Source organism: Ceratotherium simum, chromosome 13, assembly GCF_057802395.1.
Source record: "Ceratotherium simum simum isolate JZ-2026a chromosome 13, ASM5780239v1, whole genome shotgun sequence".
NCBI lineage: Eukaryota > Metazoa > Chordata > Mammalia > Perissodactyla > Rhinocerotidae > Ceratotherium > Ceratotherium simum.
The window spans coordinates 28,393,322-28,412,448 of NC_141912.1; the positions used below are offsets into that span (position 1 = coordinate 28,393,322).

The following is a 19,127-nucleotide window of genomic DNA, read 5'->3' on the forward strand; positions in this document are numbered from 1 at the left end:
GCATAAAGCACTTCATACTATGTGCCAAACACTGCTCTATGTCTGTTAGTAGTATTTTATATAATATATGTATGTTATCGTATGTATTTATATCTAAGAGTACTCAGCAAAAGCTAATCTAGCCTCATGGAAGCCCCTCTCTATAGGCCCTGGTCATATCATCTCCCTTAAAACCTGATGAATAAATGAATGAATTAGGACATGATATCACCAATTGATGATCTTCAGCCACGGAACCTCAATGCCAGGTACAGGACTAAGTCTAGACCATAAAATCTTGTCTTCTAAAGCCATGTCCAGAAGCAGAAAAGATCCAAATCCCTGGGAATGGAGCTGTTCTTGCAGCCTGATCTTTACTTCTCAGAATGCGGCAACCTCTGCGCAAAAAAGGGCTTAGACTGGTGATTCTGGGTTGGAAAGCAAGTTCTGGGCCCTTTGATCTATGCCAAGCATTGCTGCATTACCCCACTGGCAGTTATAGAGGAAGATGGGCATGGATGTTAGCTCAGGGCCAATCTTCCTCAGCAAAAAAGAGGAGAATTGGCAACAGATGTTAGCTCAGGGCTAATCTTCCTCACCAAAAAAAAAGGACTTGGGAGAACACTTTCCTAATGAAGTTACAGGATTAACCAATACAGAGCTGTGGGCTGTGGATGTCCAAGACTACTTTCTTGACATGATTAGAAAGTAGCGACATGGTACTGAGAAAGTAGTTTTATCGTCCAGTTCAAAGTAAAATATTGGCCAGAATGGGATTCTGGACCCATAAGGGAAATAAACACCTCTAACCATTTCCCCTCTCCTCCAACATCTATGAACCCAAACCTACCAAGACCCAGAAAACAACAACAATGTAAACAACATCCATACTCATTTTATTTTCAAACAGAGGGGCATGTACCCAAAGAGAAGCAGGACTAAGAACCATCATAGGGGCTTGCTCAAAGTGATCTGCCTTAGCCTTCTGACTTCAGAATGCCTCGTGATCCAATGGCCATGGGGATGGAACTGCCCCTTGATGGTACACGTATTAGAAAAGTCAATTCCCCCATCCCCCAAAGGAGATGGATTAAAGGAGGCATAAAGTCAATGAATCCCTGGAAAACTGCCCCAGAATCCTTCCAGGGACGGTGTATGACTGACCGTCAGTCCACAAATGTGAATGGGAGGGGATCTAGGAAAAATGGATGGTGCTGGGCAGAAAATTATCTGGATGGTGTGCATCCAGCACCAAGATATACCTTTCATTAGAATGAAGGGAGCTGACAAAGCCCTCAGAAAGGACAGAGGCAAAGAGCACATTGATTAGAACATTATCTCATAACAGAGGTGGGGCCATTTCCCACCATTATTGTAAAATAACTGTAACTAATCAAAACACATATAGGCCTCTTTAATGGAGTTAATAAAACTACGGCAGATTGGGAATCAGGGGTAGAGGTACTATTCCCAGAAGGAAAAACTGGGATAAGGGAGCCACGCTGACAGGGCCTTGTAGTTCCACTCCAGGTTCTTAGAAAGGAGCCCCAATCCAGAAATGAAAGCAAATACCCATGATCACTATGTGGGGCTGAACCAGAGGAAGCCAGGCTGAGCCAAGGTGTAAGTATCTTGAATGGCTCTCCAAATCCAAATATTATCCATATTTTTTATCCCCTCCAGTAATGTGTAAAACCAAAAAGTGTGAAACACTGGAGGTGGACATCTGGTTTTTATTTCTGGGCAATCTTGATACTTTTCATTACATCTCACAATTTTCATGGGAAGGGAGAGGATGGTAGAGAACACGGACATCCTATCTTCCACTGCAGGGGCATGGAAAGTGGTAAGGATATCCAGCTGTGATGGACAGGAAGTGGCAAGGCAACAAGATGCCTTACGCCTGGGGTAGGATAACGGCCAACAGCCCTTTTGGCCTGAGTTCACTTCCTCAAGGGGAGGTCTCCATGGAATGACCATGATTCCCAACATGGCCAGAAAACCCATCAATCCCACTCATGGGGCAGATGATCAGAGGAGCTGCGCTCTTCCCTCCCGAGTAACTCAGACTGAAGTAGGGCCGCACAGGCCCACAAAAGGTAGCATGAGAGAAAGTAAAAGTGTGACACCTCTCTGTCACGTTGTAGAAAGAAACCTCGCCAGCATCATAGTCCAAGAAAATCCCCACCCGCTGGAGAGGGGTCCGCAGGGGGAGGGCAGTCATCGGGGAGGTAAGAGCCCAGTATTCTTTCCCATACCACAAGGACACTGCCCAGAATCCATTCTGGGGGGCCGAGGTTACTCCGCCTTTTCTGCACACTGAGTCTTCACAGACACCTATGGTCCACTTGGCTTTATCTCCCACCTCCACCTCCCAATAATGTCTCCCAGCGATGAAGCATGGAGAGCCCAAGACACATGGAAACAGATTGAATCGCTCAGGGTTGTCAGGCAGGTCTTGCTGGAGGTAACTGTACCGCACTTGCCGCAGATTATCAGAGAGGATCAGGCTGGGGTAGGCCGTGTCTGGGTCCAGAGTCACGTCCACTGCAGAGACAAAGAGGGAAAGAGGAGGGTCAGACAAGGGCCAGGAGAGCCCACTCCAGAACACCCAGCTTTTCTCCTACCTCCCTAAGAAGAGAATAAGAGCTCCCCAATATAGGCTGCATTCATCTTATGATGAAAAACATCCTTCAGTTGACATTCCAAAAATTACTGTTTGGATTAGCTGGTTACCTTTTTTAGCAAGGATATATTGAGAGTACTGAAATTTTACCTTCATTTGCTTTCTTTCACTTCCTAAGCCACAATATCCATTATAAACTGAATTTGAGGTTTTCTTATATGTGTGTCCAATCCCTTGATCTGAAAGCCTCAGGGGCCAGAAGTTTCACAGAATTCAGAATATTACAGAATTTAGACAGGCAGGGTGTAGTGCAGCACTCTATAATCAAGTATTAATAGATTTGCCGTGAAATATATGAATGTTCGCATAGGATATGTTACATGGGATAAAGACTCTAAATAGTCCCACATAATTTCAGAGTTTTGGGATTTGGGAATTATAGATAAGGGATTGGGAACATATACCAATTTGCCCACCATTCAAATAACTCTTTTATATCCTTCATTCCAGGCGATCTTTACTCAGCACAACTAAACCCTATTCATCTTCTTCTAACGTCCAGTGCAAGACCCACATCTTCCTCAAAAAGTTGTTGTTAACCAGCCCAAGTCATTCCACTCTCCCTCTCTTAAATCCAAAACTGTATCACCCACGTCATGTACGCTGGTATTTAGTATTACAGCAACTTGCAATCACGTGGTGCTGCCCTGCTTTAAAAGCACCGATATATATTCTCTCACTTGCTCTTCACATCTTGTTCAGGAGAGAGATTCCCAAACACTATCCCTCTGAACCAAAGCTCAGGCAGGCTGAATGACTCCCATCAAAGGTTCACGACAGGCAACCGGTGGAGGTGATGCTCAGTTCTTGGTTCAACAATCTGTCCACAACAGTCGCCTATCTTTTTCTCATATCACGGGTATATCTCATGTCTCCAACCAGACACTAAACTCCAACAGTAGGACAGTGTCTTATGCTCTTTTGTTCCCCTTACAGTACCCTGTACAATGTTAGACAGTGTAGGACATAAGCAAGGTATTTAATTAATACTTGTTGAAAGAATTAAATATGGATTACAGCCCATGGACACCAATGAAAGAAGACTTGCTGTATATAGAATCTCTCTCTTCATGAAGAGGATTCCATGCAACAGAAGGTGGTCATGTGACTATGGAAAGTACAGATCTCAGATTTGAGTACCTCTGGGATCACAGACTTAGTCTCTCTGAACCTTAGGTGAAGGTGAAGGTCAAGGGAAGGGGGAGTTTCAACTCTTTCCCTGAGGCACAGAGATGAAATGACACAAGATTCCTAGACTCTCCTTAGCACTCAGTAAGAGTTGAGCTCAGTCACTCTTTTTGGAAGGATGACTGCTTTTTGCAAACCACACACTGCCCCCAAGGCAGAGCAGTGTACTAGCAGTGTTCTACTTTTTGGGAACTGCAGTTTCCACTCTATAATCCTTCATAGCACCTGAGTTTGATTTCCTCCTATTTCAAAGGTCCACGGCTTCAGCTCTTAGGCATTTCAGGAGGCAAAGATATTATAGACACATAGAAACAATTCATGTTTTTTTGTGGTGGTTGTTTATCATTTTTACACATGTAACCTAAAGGATCCAAATTTAGGCAATTTCCAAAATCATTTACAATAGTAGTTAGGTTCATAAGGATTTTTAGACATTTCCTCATATGGTTTTGTCTCCTATTACCTACCTGAGTATAACTGAGCCTCTCTCAATTCTGAAAGAACAAAAGAGAAAAGAAGTTATGGAAGTCATATGAGTATTTCTAGGAAGTATCTAACTGAGGGAGCTTTGGTTAGAGTCATCATGAAGCAGTGGTCTCCATCAGACACCCAGAACCCCTGCTGTCAGTCATGCACTGATTTCTTCACACAATGTATGATGCCATCATCCAGGCAAGAGCTTTAAGGGAAGAGGAACTGGGAACTTTGGGTAGAAGGATAATCACATTCCTGAGATTGGTAGCATATGGTGTCAAACCGAGCCAAGATCAAGGATTCCACCCTCCAGCAGCCAGCTGGCTCTGCAGGGGGAAACACCATTCCAAGTCCACATCATAAACAACTCTTGGCTTCCATAAGCCACCTCTGTTCTAGTGGCTGGGTTGCTCAAGTGACACTCACTACCATGCCGGGGCAAACAAGTCCATTCACTTAAAAGGCACTTTACAGTTGACAGAGCATTTTCACAGATACATTCTCAGCGAGCCTTTTCAGCGGCAGGAGAAGAGTAGGAAAATAAATGAGAGCTGGATCAAGGAAAGTCATGTCTGAACTAACACTTCTGGTATTATCCACTGCATTAAGTGGAGTTTCTTCTCCCTACTTGTTTTGCCTGTGAAGGACACACAAATGTCCCCTAAATATGCTGCTAAATGCCAATAAGAGTATGTATCTGAAAAAATACAATGCAAATAAGGTTTTAGCATACATAATATAGAAAATTATCAGAGATTATGGGGATTTGTAACTTGTAATAAATAAGACAAGGGTTTACCTACACATAAGGGTTTCAGATTCCACCAGACTGCTTTGGAATTTTAGCATTTAGTATATAGCTAACTCCTAACTGAATGTGGCTCACGAGCATAAAATTTTATATTTGGAAGAGCTTCCCTTAAACACCTAGAACAATTTATTTAATAAACATAAATATAAGGTTTATTACATGTCAGGCTCCATTCCAGAAGCTTTAGAAATGGTAACTAATTTAACTTAATTCTTACAACCTTGTGAGGTAAGAACTATTATTTTCCTCATATTATAGATGAGGAAGTACAGTTTAGAATCCTTATTAAGTGGCAGAGCTAGACCCGGGACCCCAGCAGCCTGACTCCTGAATCCCTACGCCTCACCACTTCCCTCGAGGTGCTGCCTCAATCAGTGCTCTTGATCCCCCTGTCCTGGTCGGCACTGATGCCCACAAGCAGTAGGAACTCAGTAAATTATAACTATAAATAATGGCTCAAATGAAATGTAACTAGAACAGTTTTTGTTCATTCTCTTTCCCAATTAAAAATTTTTTAAATAATAAAACTAATTCTGGATTAATTAATTTTCAGATAGCCTATTTTTCTGTTCCATCAATGTGGATTGAGAACTCAGTGCATATAATTAAAAGACTTCAAATTGAAACAAGAGGCTATTAATTTAAAAAATTAACAAAGCAAAAAGGAAGGTGTAAAATATCAGGGAAGGCTGGTCTATGGTACCACCCCTTCCCCATTTTCCCACACTTTAACGCAAATGTTTGTCTTCCCGGGAAACTTCAACAACAAAAACCCGTTAAGGAGATAGGTTTACCTTGGATTTTCTCCATATCTGACTGCATTTTTTCTAAGGGGAGAAAAGAAGATATTCAGTTTGCATCCCACTATCTGGCTGGAAAATATTTCCTCTCAGGCAATACACAGATATTCAGAGCATAAATCTATTTCCCCTCATGTACCCCTCTTTTCACATTACCTGTGAACTGCTTCAGACTCTCGGTCAAGAACAGACATTTTTGGGCAAAAATGTGGATTTTCTCTTGCAGATCTGGAGGTGTGATCCAGGGTTCGGGGATCCTGATTCTTTCAGCCCTAAGTTTAAAAAAAAACATGAGCGAATCCCTCCCCCAACTCCACTACCTTCCAGGGACCAGGACAAAGCCTGGGCTAAACTGGCCAACACAGGCGGACAGTCTTTCAAAGCAGCCACCACAGTCTTTTCCCTATTCTCCTCCTAGACTATGATCCTCTAGACCAGAACAGGGGAGACATCTTACTCATTTTCATATCCCCCACAGCACCTCACTCATGGCTTTCCAAACGGCATGTCCTCAAAAAAGTTTACTGAATTAAACTGAATATAAGGCTGACGTTGCCAAAAAGCACTAGATTCCATGACAAAGTCCTTGATATTCATGGTGGGCAATGACCTAGAATCCTTAGGTTCCCAAAAATGGTGAGAATGACATCTTCAGACAGGTAGATACGCTCTGGACAATACCCAGTTACCTACCCCCCTCAAGGAGTCAATGGCAAAGACGGATTGCTAGTTGCCTACCCAATACCCCTTCTCCCAACTTACAAATTTACTGGGTTCATGGCTACCCAGTCAAGATGTGACCTTGTGACTGAGTTCTGGCCAACAAGAGGTAAAAAGTATCTTGTGGTAATTTGAGAAGTCTGCTTAAAAAGGACTGTGATGTGACTTATCTCCCTCCTGCTGGTTGGCATTCTAGCAACTATACAGTCTTAGACTGTAAGAAGGAGGACCATACCTTAGGGATGGCAGAATGGTGAACAGAAAGAAACCTGAGAGAGCGATGATCACCGGATCCACCACCCAGCCCTGGGCTACCTATTTGCACATTTCTTATATAAAATTTTTTTGTTATGTTTAAGCCTTAAGCCAGAGAAATTTTGGGTTTCCTATGTTAAATAGCCAAACCCAAACCTTAATGTCACAAAGTGCTAGGATCTGAAGGATCTATCTCCCTATGTTAGGTCAGAACTAGACTGGCATCAGAAAACAGGGGCTGGCCTGGTGGCATAGCTATTAAGTTCATGCACTCTGCTTCCGCAGCCTGGGGTTCGCCGGTTTGGATCCTGGGTGGGGACCTATGCACCGCTCATCAGGACAAGCTGAGGCGGTGTCCCACATAGAGCAACTAGAAGGATATACAACTATCTGTTGGGGCTTTGGGGAGGGAAAAAAAAAAAAGGAAAAAAGGAGGAAGATCAGCAACAGATGTTAGCTCAAGGCCAATCTTCCTTAAAAAAAAAAACAAAACTCTGTATTTGGGGGAAAAAAAAAAGAAAATATAAGTAACAAGTAAAGGCAGTACACGCTGCAGTCATCTGGCTGGGACTGGTACAAGCTGCAATTCATCTCTATCCCAGGAGCCCTCAAAAACCTCAATTCTATCAACATAATTCTATCCACACAGTCCTCCCAGCCAACCTATCCCATCTATGAGGCCCTCCCCCATCTTCTCAAATACTCCCACATAGGCAAGCTGCAGTTCCTCTGGAGGCTGTTCACCATTCAGGATTTTCATCAGCTTCAAAATTCAGCTCCCTCAAAGTCACTCTCCACCCCTGTGGGCACTCCTCCACCAAACATTATGTTCCCAAGGCCTATCCCATTTGCTCTTGCCATCTGCCCTGCAAACAAAACTTAGCCTTGGCTTCTTGCCCACTCTGAGCTCTCCCTGCCCGGTTCTGGCCCAACTCCCAGGGAGCTCTTCCTCACTTTCCATCTGATGATACAGTAGAGAAATAGTGAGAACAGCCAGAACCCAGGAAACTCATCACTAACTATATAACTCTATATAACTCTGAGCTGGTCACACTTTTCTTAGGCCATATTTTCCCCATTACACGAAAAAAAAAAAAAAAGAGGGAGATAATGAAAGAGAAAGGATTCTGAAATGCTTAGGAAGCAATAACCATAAGGTACTCTCACACTTTGCCCAAGTCCCTGTAACTTTCCACCCTCACCATGGAAGTATCCTCATAAACCACCAGCCTCCTCCCAACTGAGTCCCCTACTTCACCCCCTCACCCTCACAATTTGTCAGTAATTCCTGAGTTTTACTGAGAAGAGCTGTGGTCCATCTAGTTCTTTGCACACTAGTGACACAGTTCAGGGACAGGCAGGATGTGTGTCAATCTGTTAAGATGTCCATCTCAGGCTCTGGGCTCCTTTCAGGATTTGTAAGTATGAGGGAAATAGTCTTCCCATGCTTGATTTAACACTGGGGAGAGAGAAAACTGTACCTGCTCAATGTGTCCCCGATGTCCTGCAAGAGAAAGGAAAAAGATACCCATGAGAAGTCGTTCAGAACTTCAGTTTTATTTCACAGATGTTGGCTGAAAACCCAACTACGGACTGGCCCTCCTGGGAGAAACCAGGGAGACAAGGAACACAGCCCACAGTCAAGGAGCTAAAAATCAGGCAGAGGAAACTGGGATGCAAACTATTTGCTATAAGAGCATTTCCTATGTCCTCCTCCTGCACTACTGGTCCAAGATCTCATGATTTTCAAATTTACTAACTTAAGCATCCCACCCTTGGACCACAACTGTCCACCTGTCCAGCTTGCTTTCTTTGACTTTTCATTGTGAAATAATTGCAAATACAGACAAGCTGCTAGTACGAAGAGCTCCTGTATACTCTTTTCCCAGACTTACCAGATTATTATAAACATAGGTATATTCAGAACCATTTGCGAGATCATTGTTTACATTATATCCCTTTACCCCTTTATGACATGTGTCTTTAATCTGGAACAGTTCCTTAGCATTGATTTGTCTTTCATGACATAGAAAGTCCCTCCATTTGGGTTTGTCAGATTTTCCCCATATGATTAAATTCAGGCTGAACCATCTTTGACTAGTGTATGTTGTGTCCTAAAGTTACGTGATATTCGCTTGGCCCTTACTGGCGATATTTTGATCACTGTATAGCTACTATTTTTCTTTTTGTAATTAATAAGTAATCTAAAAGTGATACTTTCAAATTGTTAATATTCTAATCCTTACCAAAGTTTCCCCCCTTAGATTTGGCATCCATCGATAATTCTTGTCTGAATTAATTTTTACTATGATGGTTGCCATATGGTCATTTTCTAACTTCAAAATTCCTATCTTACTTAGTCAACATTCTACTGGAAGAATTCTCCCTTCTTACTTATTATTAGTATGGACTCATGGATTCTTACTCTATTCAATGAGTTATAATGCATCACTACCCTTATTTATTTTGGTGCTCAAAAAGTCTGAGACTTGGGCCAGAGAGAGTCTGTCACTCTTTCTCTTATTCCTTCCCATCCCATTTACTTGTCCTCATTATTTTCTGGTTTATCCTTCCAGTGTTTCCTTTGCAAAAATAAACAGATACATGTATTTTCCAATTAAATCTCTTCTTTCTTACATAATAAGTAGCATACTCTTTATTTTGCACTTTGGTTTTTTTCACTTAATGATATATCCTGCAAACCACTCTATATCAGTTTATAGGTATCTTCCTTACTCTTTTTTACAGTTGCATAGTATTCCATTGTGTGTGCGTGCACATGCATAATTGGTTCAACCAACCTTCTAGGTTTGGAAGTTTGGTTGTTTCCAATATTTTGCAATTACAAACAAATGTTACATTTGTAACATCAAGTAACCTTGTGCGTATGTATTTTTGTACCTATTTTCATATTTAGGAATATCTTCAAGGTAAATTCCTAGAAGGATTCTTGGTTAAAGTCTAACTGTATATATAGTTTTGTTAAATATTGCCAAAATGATTTGCATTCCCACCAGCCTATGAAATTGTCTCTTCTACATCTTTGCTAACAGTGTACTGAATTAAGAAGATTTTGCTCTTCTAATGGGTAAGAAAGGATATTTTAGGGTGGCTTTAATTTGCATCTCATTAGTAAAAGAAGTTAAGTACAATAGAACATTTTTTCACAAGCTCATGTTCCAATTTAATATTTCTTTTGCAACTTGTGTATGTCTTTTGCTCAATTTTCTACAAAACTTGTCTTTTCTCTCCTCTCAATTTTTAAAAGTTCTTGACATATTGTTTCTATTAGTGATATTTGTTGCATGTATTTTCTTTCAATTTGATACTTGTCTTCTGACTGGCTACAATGTGTGTGTTTTCCTTGTGCTATTACCAACTGCTTTAATTATACAGGCTTTGTATCATGTTTTAATATCTAACAGGGCCAGTTCCCACCTCACAGCTCTTCTTTCTCAGTGTTTCCTGACCATTTTTATGTGCTTATTTTTCTATCTGAACTTTACTATTAATTTGTCTAGCTCCAGAAAAAAAGTGTGTTGTATTTTTATTGGGGATGAATTTAAGTTTATAAATTAACTTATAAAGAACTGACAACCTGATGATGTTGCGATGTCTTATCCAAGAACACAGGATATCTTTTTATTAGCGCAAGCCTATTTTGTATCTTTCAGAGGTGTTTTGTAATTTTCTCCACACAGGTTTTTGTACATTTCTTATAAGTTTATTCCCAGATACTTTATCTTTTTGTGCAATTGGGAAATGGGGTATTCTTATCTAATGTCTTCTAGTGGCTGTTATCTGTGTATACAAAAGCTGCTGATGTCTGTATGTTAATCTTATATCCTGCTGCCTTGCTGAATTCTTGAATTAGTTTCATTACTGATTCTTTAATTTACAATCATATGTATCTTCTCCCAATAAGATAGTTTAACTTCTTTTCCAATTCTTATGCTTGTAATTGTTTTCTCTTATCTAACTAAGTAGGTTAAAACCTCCAATACAATGTTAAATAGAGGTAGACAATAGTGGGCATCTTCCACTGTTCCTGACCTCAGTGAGAATGCCTCTAATATTTCCCCATTAAGTAAGATTCACCTTGCGTTTTCAATGACTTCCACCATAACCACTCTTTGATAATGATCAAGACCCTCTTCTCCCTGGAATCCATGACCTCTCTTTCTCCCCTTTCCTCATCATCCAGGTTTGATTTCACGGTCCATCTGTTCAAAACTATTCTTGTAAATACCTCTACCTTAAAAAAAATGTTTTAAAACCTCTAATGCTCACTTTGGCAACACATACTCTCAAATTGGAACTATTCATCGATGTTTAGCATGGCCCCTGCACACAGATAATGCACAAAATCGTGAAGCGTTTCATATTGTTAATGTTCATAGTGGCACTATTTACAATAGTCAAAAGGTGGAAACAAACCAAATGTCCATCAACTCAGGAATGTATATACAAAATGTAGTATATATCCATACAAGAGAGTATTATTCAGCCATAAAAAGAATGAAGTACTGATACGTGCTACAACCAGGGTAAAACCTTGAAAAAAGCATGCCAAGTGAAAGCAGCCAGACACATAAAGGCCACATATTGTATGATTCCACTTACATCAAATATCCACAACAGGCAGTGACATATAGCAGATTAGTGGTTGCCAGTGGGTAGAAAAGAATGAAGAATGACTGTTTAATGGGTACTAAGTTTCCTTTTGAGGTGATGCAGGTGTTCGGGAACTACACAGTTATGATGGTTGCACAACACTGTGAGTTTACTAAATGCTATTGAGTTGTACACTTCAAAACGGATGAAATGGTGAATTTATGTTATGCATATTTTATCACAATAAAAAAACAAAAGACAAAACAAAAACCTCAAGTCCATCTTGCAAAGCCCTAATCCTGGATGAGCCCAACCACTTGCTTCCCCTGTGCCTGCACCAGAGCAGTCACCGTCTGAGAAAGCAAAGGAGTTGAGAAAGTCACAAAACAGGGCAGACCGGTCCCAGTATAAACTGACGTTCACTGACCAAGTAATCCTACTACATTTCACAAACCAACTGGCTTTCCCATACTCTTTGAAACAATAATTTCAGAACTTTCCCACGTTCTTCAAAGCTCATCTTTTCCCTAACCCCTGCTCAGTGTCAGCAGTTGATCCTGCTTTCCAACTTTAAAAGAGAATAAAAGCCACAGGTTTTGCTACCAAACTTCACAACCTGCCTGAATCTACCTCCCCCCACCCTCCTTTCTTCGCAAACAACAGAAGATCTTCCAAAACTAACTCTCGCACACAGGCTTGAGTTCCCCTTTCCTTCTGCCTTCTCAGGAACAGCACATTAGTGATTAGTTCATCATTCTTTATCACTTCAATGACTTTCCTCACCTGGATCCTTACAACATAGGCTCTCCTCCTATATATTCTTTTAAAATATGTTTAGCTAGTTTCTTTAAGTATCCCCTCTCCATGAAGCCCCACAATCCTACCTCATCTCCAAGGATTTTCTTACATCTCCTTCATATTCTTACTTCTTGAAATAGTCATCTACTCTTGAAGTCTCCATTCACCCTCCCAGTTACCACAACAGTCACTAATGTGGCTTCTGCCCAAATTGTTCCAATGTGGCCATTCTACATAAGGTCATCAATGATGCCCATGTTTTAAACCAAATGGATATCAGCCCTCATATTATTGCATTACAACTGCATAAGACTCTCTTGTCCACTCCTTTCTTCCTGAAACATTCTTTCTTCCTGGTCACGTTCTGTCTCTCTGGTCAGTTGTTCCCTTTGCAAGCTCTTCTTTCTCTCTCTGGCAATTAAATATTGGCGTTCATTAAGGCTCAAGGATAGGCCTTCTTCTCTTACTATTCTAAAGCAGGAGTTGGTAAACTTTTTCTCAGAAGGCCAGACAATAAATATTTAGACCTTGTGAGCCATATAGTCGCTGTTGTAACTACTTAGCTCCACTGTTGCAGTGGAAAAGTGAGGATAGATAAGATGTAAATGAACAAGCATGGCTATGTTCCAACAAAAATGTATGGACATGAAATTTGAATTTTATATAATTTCACATATCATGGAATAACATTCTTCTGAATGTTAACATTTTGTCCAACCACTTAAAACTGTAAAAACCATACTTAGCTTGCAGGACAAACGAATACAGGTGGTGGGCCATAGTTTGCTGACCCTTGCCCTATCCCATCATCCCTTTTTTAATAACACTTATCAACACCTAAGCTACTTGTTTGTTCACTTGTTTACCGTCTGATCTTGACATGAGAATATAAATTTCAGGAGAGCTTATTCACCACTTAATCCCAGTGCCTAGAATAGTGCCAGACCCAGAACAGACAATTCATATGCATTGAATGAACCAATGACAGACAGGCCCCAGCTCATTTCCTGTGGTCTTGCTGGGTGAGGTCTACTGCAGTTTTATTGCCTGCACTGCCAGCGTGAAATCACAGGACTGCTCGGGCTGACCGTTCCTGCTCAGTGCTTGCTGTTTTGCAGCTGTGGTAAGGCACATGTATATGTTAAAAATACAGGACACAAGAGTGATGAGGGTCTTTTAATGGCATGTGGGCCAAACCCCTCACTACATAATGTGCAAATGAGTCACTGAGGCCCAGAGAGGTTAAGAGCCTTGCCTGTGATCAGACCACTTGTCAGTGCAGGACAGGCCTGGGCATTAGGTTTTCCTTTTGCCCTGTCCATGAGTCAATGCAACGGACTGATCCAAGTTGTGTCAACCAGAGCTTCTAGTGTATATGTTTTTCCCTCCAATAGGCCAAATAGAGAGCTGGGCAAGCCCTTGATTCTCCCACAGAGTTAACAAGGGAGTAGGGGCCCTGGATACTGCTTGGCAAAAAGAGAGGGGAGAGTTTTTAGCAGGAGTGTCTTGCCAGGGCACTCTAAGCCTTACCTGCAGGAGCTCCCTGGTGGGCTGCTGCTGCTTCTCTTCTAGCTGGGCGATCAGGCTGCTGAGGTGGGAGATGTTGCAGGAGAACTGCGTGATGGCACCATTGATGCTATTGTAGATGGCCAAGTCTAGCTCCTCGAGGCGGGCCAGGAGGCGATACTCATGCTCCTTCAGGGAGTGATACAGCTGCTCAAATTCCCAAACGATCTTCTCCCTCTCCATCTGGGTCAGACTCTGTGCAGATGACAGGGCAGGGTGGTGAAAAGAGGAAAAGGCTCACTTCTAGAGCCCTTCACATTTCACATTCCTCCCCTGACTACCCACCCCAAGACTTCATCATTTCATCCCAATATACTAAAACAAGCACCTTTGTCACTCATTCATTTTTTCCAGTGTTTACTGACTGTATATATAATCGCCAGGAACCAAATTACCCCGGTGATAATTAAGACACAGTCCCTGCCTTCTAGAAACTCAGTCAAGTGAGAGGTTCATATGATACAAGTAATCATGGATGGATAATGAAAGATAGGGTGACAGCCTGCAGCAGAAGTTGGCACATCCTGCACAGAAGCAATGCTCAGAATCTTGTAGGATGAACAGGAGTTCACCATGTGGTCAAAGAGCAGGAGGGCTTTCCAGGCAGAAGATATGTCACAGGCAAAGGAGTGGGGAGAGAAGGTAAACGCTTCTGTCAGGCTGGAGCACATGAGTGCTGAGGGAAGAGGCCAGAAAAGGTAAGAAGAGACCAGAACATATTGGCAGGCTAAGGGGCAAAGACTTTATTGCAACTGGGAGCCATGAAAGACTGTGTCACACAGGGAAGTGACATGGTCAGATATGTGCCCCATGGAGGATGGTTTGGAAGACTCAAGCACAATTTCTACAACAATCTTCACATAATAACCTTGACCAGTTCCCTTAGGCCCTTCACCTGTAATCCATACCCTCTATCTGGCCTTCAAGGGTGTTCATGAACTGCCTTATCTCGCTGGCTTTGGGCATGGTTCCGTCTTGGGGCAGATTTGTTTGCCAAAGCTTGTCTGCCCTTCCTTCTCTACCCCACCCCCCACTGACAGGACTCTATTAACACTTTGTACTCAACAAAGAGTCAGCAAACTCCCTTGGAGTAAAGTTTTATTGGGACACAGCCACGCCCATCATTTACATATTGTCCTCGGCTGCTTTTAAGCTACAAAAGCAGAGTTGAGTAGTTGTGACAGAGATGATATGGCCCACAAAGCCAAAAATATTTACTATCTAGTCCTTTATAGAAAGTTTGCTGACACCTGCTCTAAATTCATCTCCTACTGAGAACGTTCCCCCACTAACCATCCCTCTAACCACCCTTCTTAAGTACTTATTGTGCAACATAGCGATGCACACACACCTTTATTAATAAATCCTTTTCATAAACTCATACCTCTCCTTATCTGGATACAACATAATCTTAGAAATGGAAAATTAAAGCTGAAAGAGACCTTAAAGATATAAACATAATAATATAATGATACAATATAATCTAAGCTGAAAGAGATCTTAAAGATCAACTAATTCAGTGCTTCTCAAAGGGGGTGCTACTGGCACTCTGGTGGGGACAATTCCGCCTGGCATGGGACTGTTTCTTGCATTGCAGGACATTTAGCATCCTTGCTCCACCCTCCCAGATCACTTGATTCCTCAGGTGACAACCAAAGAAACACCCACGCATCACTGAAGGGGAGGAGGAGAGGGCAGTACTAGCCTTGCTAAAGAATCACAAGTTTAGTCCAACCTATCCATTTCACACATGAGGAAACTGAAGCCCAGAGAGGCTGTATTACTCTCTCCATCTATCCAATTGGCTAGTGTCAGAGCCAAGAAGTATGTCCAGGTGCCCTGATTCTCAGAAAAGGGCTGTGTCCCCTCTTTGCCAATCCTCCCACAGAAGACACAGTTGTGCATAATGATTCGAGTCAGGCTCACTGGGAAGATTCTCCATCCATCAGACCTATTTTCAAGCAAGGGGATCTGAGGTCACAGCGGATCGTGTGGGCAGAACAAGTGGTGGGATGTGAGGGCATCATGAGAATAAGTTCCCTGTCCCAAAGTTCTTTACTCTGGCCACGACTGACAAAATTTCTCACAAGATGATTCCAGACACTACTAGTCTAAGAGTTTGCTTTTCAGATGCAAATACCTCTAACAGGTAGGAATTTGTAATATTTTTTGTCCAAAAAATAATGCTTAAACACCTAGGTGGTGGATATATGAGTATTATATTATAAAAGCCTCTGTCCTTTTTGGGTTTTGTTGGTTTTTCAAAACAAAATCCCCAAATATCCTGATCACAAATTAGTGTATCAGCTACTTGCTAAGGCCTTAGGAAACTAGAGGAAGGGAACAAAGTGAAAAGTTCAGAATTGAAGTGTTGTCAAGAAAGCGAACACTCCAGCAAGAAGCAAGAGTGGCTTATGCAAAGCCACTGTCAGCAACTGTCTGCAGAATGGTACCAAAGGAGGCTAACTGTACCCAAGAATTTCACCTGTATCAGCTTTGTCAAGGATCAACCCTGATCTGTACAAAGCTAGCAGGTTAAACTTTTGATAGGTCAGATCTCCAGGGGTTCCAACCTTGGATCTTCCATCCTTTCCCCAAAAATGTAGGAATCCTTTGGTTCTCCAGGTGAGTTCGCAACTGCCATATGGAGTTGTTCCACCTGCACCCAGAAGTTCTAGGTGACCTGGGTGGACAAGGTTAAAGAAAGTAACAGCCTCAAGTACAGGGAGTGACCAGCAAAACCGATATTATCTGTGAATTCCAACGACCCTTACCAAGAGTTCAGCTCGTGCCTGCTCCCCCTGTGCCCGACGCCTCTTCTTTAAGTCTTTCACTCTTTTTAGGTGGTCCAGCTGGTTATGGATTTGCTCCTGAGAAAAGCAAAAACAGTTGGGCAGTTCAAGATTAGGCAGACCTTTGCATCAGCATGGCTATTCTGCTTATCACACATGCAACTCACATGCCAAGTACCTGGTTAGAGCTTGTCCTTGGACCACACTGCTATCACCAGAGCACATGGGTCACCACACCTCTCCTTTGGTAATTTGTGTGTATCTTAAATGCTGGGTCACCTACTTACCCTTGAAAGGATACTGCATGGCTTAGTGGAAAGATGACTGAACTAGTTAATGTTAAGTTAATGTTAAAGAACTAGTTAATGACTAATGTTAAGTTGTAGCTCTGCCACAGAGGCATATTGAGAAAATGATTTAACTTCTCTTATTTTCCTCATATGTGACATGGACAAACATCACCTTCCCAACTACTCAAGGGTTATCACCAGTGTGAGTAAAACAATATATTTGAAAGCACTGTTAATCTTACTTGATTAATTATGCAAGAATGTACTCACATTTAAACATATACATAATTGTGTACATATTCCTTCAGCCCTCAAATACACAGACAATAACACAGCATTATGCACTCCTTGAATGTTGCCTTACAACTGTTTCATATTTAATACTTTGTTTCCACATTATTGTTCAGCTGTGCCAGTCTGTCGGTTCAACAGTTCACAAAGGGCTCCACACATCGTTTTATTTCACTTAATCTTCATAACTGTTTTATTTCCTATGAGTTTCAGAGTGGTTAAATGACTTAAGCAGGAAAGAGCTCTGTTCTGTTCCGTGAGCTTCTAGAACAGGACGGAGCACAGGGAAGCGCTAAGGAAACGCTTATAGACTAGATGATGAGCATCTGCTTGAAGTGTATACAGCCAGTTAACGTCCGAGTGTGTTTTGTCTGACATCATCTAGAAGCAAACAGGAGTACGAGCGTCTCTGAAGCTTGTCGATGCGTACGTGGTTTTACTCACATCTTTTATACAGTCAAGGGGGGTCTCCAGGGGCCGTCTTTATGCATATATGCCCGGTAAACACAGGGGCACATAAGGAGACTGGGGGTGGGGAGACTTCTGGCTTCCTCACCAGCTACAGGTTTTCCTCCCAAATCTGAGTGCCGAGGCTCTGGAGCGGACAGAGAGGAAATGACGGCTGTGAACCACACGTCCGGCTCAGCCATTTTCTAGGCGGAAAAAAGGAAGCCCCTTTGGCTCGCTCTTCCCTTTGTCCGACTCGCGCTCCTGCCCCTCCCGGCTCCGCGCGCCCGGCCCTCACCTTGAAGCCCTCCACCGCCTCCTCCAGCGGCAGCACGCTGTGGCCGCGGTGCTCGCGGGAGCGGTCGCACACCACGCAGATGGGCATCTGGTCCTCCTCGCAGTACAGTTTCAGGGGCTCGCGGTGTTTCTCGCACACGCCCATCTCGCCTCCGGGCCCCGACGGCCGCTCGGTGCGCAACTGCTTCACCAGCTGGGTCACGTTGGCCAGGTGCCGGTTGGGCCGCATGTGCCGCTGCGGGAAAGTCTCCCGGCACTGCGGGCACGACACGTTGGTCTCCGCCGCGCCCCAGCAGCGGGCGAGGCAAGCGCAACAGATGTTGTGGCCGCAGTCGAGCATCATGGGCTCGGCAAAGTACTGCAGGCACACGGGGCAGGTGGTCTCCTGCTGTAAGCACTCGGCCACGCTCCCGGAGGCCATGGCGCGGGCCCGCGGGGGCGCACGGGCTTGGGCCCCGGCGCCCAGCTCCGCGCGGAGCCCAACTCGACTGCGCTCCCTCCCGTTCGCTGTTTCCGGGCGGCGCGGGGAGGCGAGCCGGGGTGACGGAGGGCGGCGCCTCCCGGGCCCGGATCCCAGACGCGCCCGCGCGCTAGACCCGCGGAGGGGCCGGGCCGCTCCCTGCGTCGCGGCGCCCGGCTGAATGACTTGGGGATGCTGCGGCCCCGCCGAGCCCAGCGGCTACGCGAAGGAGGCGCCGCCGGGCTGACTCGCGGAGCCAGGCACTCGGAGCGCGCAAGACAACGTGGCCGCGTCCGAGCGGATCCCGGCGGCCGCTCAGACCCCACCCCGGCGCGAGCGGAAGGGGCGGCTCGGGGGGCGGGGTTTGGTCCGGGCCTCCCGCGCGCCTTACGGTTTCTTGGCCCCTGGGCCTGGATTGTTTCCTCCGGGAGCGCCGCCGAGAACGCTCGGGAGCACGATCCTCGGGACAGCTGTCACAGGCAGGCGGTGCACACGGGGCGCAGCGGTGACAGGGTAGCCCCTGACTGCACGCTCCGGGCCCACCGCCGTTTCCGCGGCCCTGGGCCTGGGCCCCTAGTCTTTTGTTGGCTTTCCTATCTGGTGCCTAGGCCTCAGCTAGGCGAGAGAAATGTGGCTTTGTGTTGGTATGGGAAGAGACA

General features: G+C 43.8%; 1 protein-coding gene and 1 non-coding gene across 2 annotated transcripts; one reads left to right on the forward strand and one right to left on the reverse strand.

Annotated features, from left to right (window-relative positions):
- Positions 1-854: 854 nt before the first annotated feature.
- On the reverse strand, positions 855-18,661 carry TRIM27 (tripartite motif containing 27). The gene is made up of 8 exons (XM_004441740.3): positions 18,010-18,661; positions 16,666-16,761; positions 13,856-14,086; positions 8,395-8,417; positions 6,095-6,210; positions 5,933-5,965; positions 4,321-4,347; positions 855-2,526 (listed from the first exon to the last, which is right to left on the reverse strand). The coding sequence occupies exons 1-8, from the start codon at positions 18,427-18,429 to the stop codon at positions 1,931-1,933; spliced, it is 1,542 nt and encodes a 513-aa protein (XP_004441797.1). The 5' UTR covers positions 18,430-18,661; the 3' UTR covers positions 855-1,930.
- On the forward strand, positions 11,196-11,302 carry LOC147915612 (U6 spliceosomal RNA). The gene has a single exon (XR_015554192.1). It is a non-coding gene; the product is annotated as a U6 spliceosomal RNA (small nuclear RNA).
- Positions 18,662-19,127: the final 466 nt, after the last annotated feature.